At 41.6% G+C, this 7,550-nt stretch overlaps 2 protein-coding genes across 2 annotated transcripts; both read left to right on the top strand.

Annotated features, from left to right (window-relative positions):
* The first annotated feature begins 852 nt into the window (after window positions 1-852).
* Window positions 853-1,791, top strand: LOC112832693 (olfactory receptor 6C4-like). Its single transcript, XM_025883457.2, has one exon. The coding sequence runs from the start codon at window positions 865-867 to the stop codon at window positions 1,789-1,791; it is 927 nt and encodes a 308-aa protein (XP_025739242.1). The 5' UTR covers window positions 853-864.
* A 2,440-nt stretch (window positions 1,792-4,231) lies between these two features.
* LOC112832577 (small ribosomal subunit protein uS11-like) lies at window positions 4,232-7,550 on the top strand. Its single transcript, XM_073900298.1, has 2 exons — window positions 4,232-4,251; window positions 7,055-7,550. The coding sequence occupies exons 1-2, from the start codon at window positions 4,232-4,234 to the stop codon at window positions 7,533-7,535; spliced, it is 501 nt and encodes a 166-aa protein (XP_073756399.1). The 3' UTR covers window positions 7,536-7,550.

Here is a 7,550-nt window from a genome sequence, read left to right as displayed (position 1 = left end):
TTATGCTTCCAAAGAAATAGGGGTGCAGAAAAAAATCATTTATACAACAAAACCTTCAACCATATCCATGTGAGGAATTCCCGATTGGTTGCTGAAACAAGGAAGTCAGAGGTTTGGACAATAATGGAGATGAGGATGTATGGCAGACAGCCAGTGAAACGTCAAATAGCACAGGGAAGAGGGAAGAGCACAAGGAAGGAAAAGGGAAGCACAGAAAAGAGAATCTGATAGAAATAGTTCTACCAAGAGCACAGAAGTGTGAGAAATTAATAGAGTCAGAGGAAAGCGACTTAAATGTGGAGATTTCGTAAACATTTTGGGACTTTTTTATTTTAAAGATTTCATTTATTTGAGAGAGAGAATGAGAGAGAGAGAGAGAGAGAGAGAGAGAGAGAGAGAGAGAGCATGAGGGGGGGAGGGGCAGAGGGAGAAGCAGACTCCCTGCCGAGCAGGGATCCCGGTGCGGGACTCGATGCCGGGACTCCAGGATCATGACCTGAGCCAAAGGCAATCGCTAAACCAACTGAGCCACCCAGGCGCCCCAACATTTTAGGATTAAAGGATAGGTTCAAAATGTTATTCTTCTGAAAAAAAAATTGAGTAATTATTCTGTAATAGAGTCTGGTAAGTGTCCGGGAATATGTCAACTTGGGGAATTAAAGAGACTTTAGAAATAAGGTCATTCACATAGAAGATATTGGGCTTCCATGGAGCCAAGTCCAGGGCAGTGCAATGCTGGTTTAGGTCAACTGAATAAAAGTAATATATGACATGGCTCATTAGGATCAGCTTTGTCTCTCCTACCCTGAGAAACCTGAGTTTTTATCACGCATCTCTTTCCTTTAGATCTCCTAAAGGTCAGCAATGAAAAACAGGACGTTTTCTGAGTTTATTCTGTTGGGCTTCACAAATCAACCTGAGGTCCAGGTTGTGATATGCATCTTTCTGTTCCTCATCTACGTGATAAGTGTCCTAGGAAATCTGACTATCATCATTCTCACTCTAGCAGACCCTCACCTCCAGACTCCCATGTATTTCTTCCTCCGGAATTTCTCCTTCTTAGAAATTTCCTTCACGTCCATTTTTATTCCCAGATTTCTGACCAGCGTGACAACGGGAAATAAAGTCATCAGTTTTGCTGGATGCTTCATTCAATATTTTTTGGCTATACTTCTTGGGGCAACAGAGTTTCACCTCTTGGCTGCCATGTCCTATGACCGCTATGTTGCCATCTGCAAACCCCTGCATTACCTGACCATCATGAGCAACAGGGTCTGCATACAACTCGTGTTCTGCTCCTGGCTGGGGGGATTCCTAGCTATCTTACCCCCAATCATCCTGATGAGCCAGGTGGATTTCTGTGCTTCCAATGCTGTGAATCACTATTTCTGTGACTATGGGCCCCTTCTGGAGCTGGCCTGCTCAGACACAAGCCTCCTAGAAGTGATGGTCCTCTTCCTGGCAGTTGTGACTCTGGTGGTTACGCTGGTGCTGGTGACATTTTCTTATACATACATTATCAGGACCATTTTGAGGATCCCTTCTGCCCAGCAAAGGACAAAGGCTTTTTCCACCTGTTCCTCCCACATGATTGTTATCTCCCTCTCTTATGGCAGCTGCATGTTTATGTACATCAATCCCTCTGCAAAAGAAGAAGGTGCCTTCAACAAAGGAATGGCTGTGCTCATTACCTCAGTTACTCCCTTGTTAAACCCCTTCATTTACACTCTAAGAAATCAGCAAGTGAAGAAAGCATTCAAGGACACCATCAAAAAGATTGTGAAGCTTTAGAAGACAATACATTTCCATGAAAAATATATTTCACTTACTAAATGTGAGTTGAGTATCTACTAAGTTTCAAATGCTGAACTGGCCCTTGAGGATGAATATATGAATGACATATGTCCTAAGTTCAAGGAATCTGCAGCCTAGTAAGACAGAAAGGTGCTACGTTGTAAATTCATGTAGTAAGTTGACAAAAAATAAAAGAACATAGTAAGTGCTATTAGAGAAGAAAAATGAGAATCCATAAAAAGAACAGATGGAGGGAGTTAACTATTTTCCAGAAATGACTTGAAATTTTAGAGGCAACACGTACTGCTTTTTTAGAAGAGTGGAAAGATAAGAATTTACAGTGAGAAAAAGAGGCCATCATGAAGGTATTTTTTAATTACAAACTATGGAGTTAGTTGACATGGTGAGTCAAGAGAAGTTTTAAGAAAGGAAGTTATATTATCAGCATTATTTCGAAGGAAATCTGACATTGGCATTGTTCTTCCTCATGGAGCCCTGGAGACTATGTTTTGGACAAAGTCTCAATAAATTGATTCTCCTCCCCTTTGTCATTCATCTTTCAACTGTAGCCATTACAACTTACATCCTTCCCTAAAGGTAAAAAAAAAAGAAAACGATATACATTTGATCCACTTTTCTCCAAATGAGGTGAAAACCCCCAAGATTTTGTCAACTTACACATCCATTTTCTAGAAGTTGTGGTTAGAAGAGGCTTCTGGAACCGACGTTAATAGCCTCCCGCTTCTAGACAGAATCTATTGCCACTTTTCTTCACTGACATCTTTTTAAGTTAATGGCTGAGATCGCCCACTCTCTCTCTTTGGTAGTTTCTGGTGATTTCTTTTTCTATTGTAATCTTATTTCATCTGTTTGTTTACTTTTGTTAGATATTAGGACAAATTCTGTGATATGACTCCATTCTTTTAACTTTTCCCCAAGTTTTTATTTTTGTTTATAACATAAGCCATGGATGCCTGTTTCATAAATGGATAATGAATATAAAATAGTAATATGGTTTTATATTTAGAATTTAGAATGTATGAGTCTTAGCAACCAAATGGGAATAGACTACCCTACCAAGAACTCTATACATGGTTTCAAAGTAACAACAGCTTGAATATGAACTGGTGGTGGTAGGGCCTCAACTTAAAAGGATGAAGAATATTTTTAGAAATCTGAGTCCTTGCACATAGTTTAATAATATCCTAATGCACTGCAGAATGCTGGTTATTGTTTGAATTACAAGTGGAACATCATCTTGTGTGTTCATGTGCTTTATATATGGTAATATTGTTCACTGGGATGATGCTTCTTGGGCACTTAAGAAACAAACTGTATTGGACTGGTTATGAGAGAAAATTTCCAGAACCACAGAAAATATTGAAGAGTGCATGGTATTTTGAATAAAAGGTCTTTTATGGAAAGCCGTTGTTATTTTGAATATCTGAATTTCTTTGGTGGCTAAGCTAGAGATTAGTGATGATTTTTAATTTATTACAAATTGTTGGGGAACATCATCAAAAAGACATAACCCCGCTAAGCTGGGCCAGGGCGGGGCATGGTGACCACAGGCTCCTCGCCCCCTCTGCTGTGCTTGGAATGTGGGTTCCCCTTGCCTTTCCCGCTCCCAGGGGCTGCTCCAAGGACACAGCCTTGAGGTAGTGATGTGGTGTTGACAACACCTGCACCGTATACATGACTGAACCCAGCAAGGGCCTCTTTATAAACTCTTAAGATGCAGCGGGCGGGTGCAGGGATCCATTCGTCTTGCTGCCGCCCAAGACAAGGATCTTATGTAAGTTCCCTCTGCTTATTAAAACTGCCACCTTCCCACCTGGAGTGGCCTGCCTCTTTCTTCTGTCTCTCTCTGCCCTCTGAGAATGGGGGCCAGTTTCAGATTTCACCTGGGAAGCTCCCAAGACGGTCACAAACCAATACAAATTCACTGAGCTATCAACTGATATAGAAATGTTCTTAAATAGCCACATTTCAATCATTAAGTTCATCCAAATCCACATTTCTACCAGAATCTATGATGAAGTGGAACACAATGCCATATAGTGGTCTAAAATATAGGCTTTAGTTCAAATCCCAGAGTCTCAACCTTCTACAAGAGATGCCTTGGGATTGTTACTTGACCTCACTAAGGCTTGCTTTTCTCAAACTCTAAAATGTGGATAATAATTGTGTCTATCATATATGATAGTTTTGAGCATTAAATGAGATAATAAGTGTAAAACATTTTAAAAGCCAATACTTAAGTGTTTCATAAGTGATACCCATTACAACAGTATGAACACTATCCTTCTCAAGAAACTGGGGCTTAATTAGTAAGAATAGATATTAAATTGATTGGTTTAATATAATGGGACTCTAAACATGTTGGCCATTCTACTTGAACTCCCTCTGCAGCAAGGCCAGCTTATTTACATCTCTTATGTCCAGCTGCATCCGTTGGTAGCCAGATCGATGAAGGTCTTATCCACACTTCACATAAAGCCAATCAGAACATTTGGCAGGAGATTATTAGAAATGACTACATCAACTCCATGTGCCCTGGAGATCTCTAAGTATGCTGAGATAAAGAAGGAAGGTACTTGGTGTAAGTCAAAGTCTAAGAACACTAAGCAGGGCTTCACCCAGCCTTCATAATATAAGCATTTAGAAATTAATTTGGGGGATGCCTGAGTGGCTCAGTTGGTTAAGTGTCTGCCTTCTGCTCAGGTCATGATCCCAGGGTCCTGGGATGCGGTCCCATGTCAGGCTCCTTGCTCAGCGGGGAGTCTGCTTCTCCCTCTGCCTGCCACTCCCTCTGCTTGTGCTCTCTCTCCCTCTCTAACAAATAAATAAATAAAATCTTAAAAAGAATTAATTTGGGAGGGAACATATCACCCTCTAAATGAGCTTGTCAAAAAAAAAAAAAGGTCATGCTCTTCTGAAACTGTTCACTAAGCTGGCTTTATGCTAGCACATACTTGTAATATAATCTGAGTCACAGATAAGCAAAGGAATGAGTTTACTGATCTGAAGCTGAGCCTTTGGAATGTTCAATTTCTAAATGTATGAGTTGGTGGGCTTTATTCCTCCTGTCATCACTGTAGACAAGAATCAAAAGAGGGGGGCCTGGGTGGCTCAGTGAGTTAAGCATCTGCCTTCAGTTCAGGTCCTGATCTCAGGGTCATGGGATCAAGCCCCACATCTGGCTCTTCACTCAGCATGGAATCTACCTGTCCTTCCCCCTCTCCTACCGCCCTCCCCCTGCTCTCCTGCTCTCCTCTAAAATAAATAAACTAAATCTTCTTTTTAAATAAGTAAATAATAAATTTATCCAGAAGGTCACAAACCAGGGCTTAACCTTCTGTTCATATGCATCACTAGACAGTAGAGCTAAAGCTATACAAGATCATGAGTTCAGATGCCAAAATAACCACCCATCTTAGGAATATATCCACTGGGGGAGAGGGTCAAGATTCCACACCAGACAACACAGGATACAAAGAAGAATTACTGGAACAAAAACAGCCAGAATGTAAAATAAGTATAATTTCAAAGCTGTAATCATCAAGACAGTATGGTACTGGCACAAAAACAGACACATAGATCAATGGAACAGAATAGAAAGCCCAGAAATGGATCCTCAACTCTATAGTCAACTAATCTTCAACAAAGCAGGAAAGAATGTCCAATGGAAAAAAGACAGTCTCTTCAACAAATGGTGCTGGGAAAATTGGACAGCCACATGCAGAAGAATGAAACTGGACCATTTCCTTACACCACACACAAAAACAAACTCAAAATGGATGAAAGACCTAAATGTGAGACAGGAATCCACCAAAATCCTTGAGGAGAACACAGGCAGCAACCTCTCTGACCTCAGCCACAGCAACTTCTTCCTAGAAACATCGCCAGAGGCAAGGGAAGCCAGGGCAAAAATGAACTATTGGGACTTCATCAAGATAAAAAGCTTTTGCACAGCAAAGGAAACAGTCAACAAACCCAAAAGACAACCAACAGAATGGGAGAAGATATTTGTAAATGACATATCAGATAAAGGGCTAGTATCCAAAATCTATAAAGAACTTACCAAACTCAACACCCAAAGAACAAATAATCCAATCAAGAAATGGGCAGAAGACATGAACAGACATTTTTCCAAAGAAGACATCCAAATGGCCAACAGACACATGAAAAAGTGCTCAACATCACTCGGCATCAGGGAAATCCAAATCAAAACCTCAATGAGATACCACCTCACACCAGTCAGAATGGTTAAAATTAACAAGTCAGGAAACGACAGATGTTGGCGAGGATGCGAAGAAAGAGGAAACCTTCCTACACTGTTGGTGGGAACAAAAGCTGGTGCAGCCACTCTGGAAAACAGTATGGAGGCTCCTCAAACAGTTGAAGACAGAGCTACCCTAAAACCCAGCAATTGCACTACTGGGTATTTACCCCAAAGATACAAATGTAGTGATCCGAAGGGGTATGTGCACCCCAATGTTTATAGCAGCAATGTCCACAATAGCCAAACTATGGAAAGAACCAAGATGTCTGTCAACAGATGAATGGATAAAGAAGATGTGGTATATATATACAATGGAATATTATGCAGCCATCAAAAGGAATGAAATCTTGCCATTTGCAACGATGTGGATGGAACTGGAGGGTATTATGCTGAGTGAAATAAGTCAATCAGAGAAAGACATGTATCATATGACCTCACTGATATGAGGAATTCTTAATCCCAGGAAACAAACTGAAGGTTGCTGGAGTGTTGGGGGGTGGGAGGGATGGGGTGGCTGGGTGATAGACATTGGGGAGGGTATGTGCTATGGTGAGCGCTGTGAATTGTGTAAGACTGATGAATCACAGACCTGTACCTCTGAAATTAATAATACATTATATGTTTAAAAAAAAAGAAGAAGAAGATAGCAGGAAGGGAAAAATGAAGGGCTTGAAATCAGAGGGGAAGATGAACCATGAGAGACTACGGACTCTAAGAAACAAACTGAGGGTTCTAGAGGGGAAGGCGGTGGGAGGATGGGTTAGCCTGGTGATGGGTATTAAAGAGGGCACATATTGAAGAGGGCACTGGGTGTTACATGCAAACAATGAATCATGGAACACTACATCAAAAACTAATGATATAATGTATGGTGATTAACATAACATAATAAAATAAAATTTTTTAAAAAAAGGTTACTATGTGAAGTGATGGATGTGCTAATTAACAGTGTGGGGGGAGCTCTTTTTCCGGTAGCGGAGTCTGGAGAAGACATGCAGAAACGGCACCTCGCAAGGGGAAGGAAAAGAAGGAAGAACAGGTCATCAGCCTTGGACCTCAGGTAGCTGAAGGAGAGAATGTGTTTGGTGTCTGCCACATCTTTGCATCCTTCAATGACACTTTTGTCCATGTCACCGATCTTTCTGGCAAGGAAACCATCTGTCGCGTGACTGGTGGAATGAAGGTGAAGGCTGACCGAGATGAGTCCTCTCCCTATGCTGCCATGTTGGCTGCCCAGGATGTAGCCCAGAGGTGCAAGGAGCTGAGCATCACTGCCCTCCACATCAAACTACGAGCCACAGGAGGAAATAGAACCAAGACCCCTGGACCTGGGGCCCAGTCAGCCCTCAGAGCCCTTGCCCGCTCAGAAATGAAGATCGGACGGATTGAGGATGTCACCCCTATCCCCTCCGATAGCACCCGCAGGAAGGGGGGTCACCTTGATCACCGTCTGTGAACAGGATTCCTCAAA

This window comes from Callorhinus ursinus, unplaced genomic scaffold (assembly GCF_003265705.2).
Source record: "Callorhinus ursinus isolate GAN/ISIS: 27379988/994484 unplaced genomic scaffold, GSC_fseal_2.0 scaffold14, whole genome shotgun sequence".
NCBI classification, from domain to species: domain Eukaryota; kingdom Metazoa; phylum Chordata; class Mammalia; order Carnivora; family Otariidae; genus Callorhinus; species Callorhinus ursinus.
The sequence above is the reverse complement of the archived record's forward strand: the minus strand, read 5'-3'. Positions and strand labels throughout refer to the sequence as shown.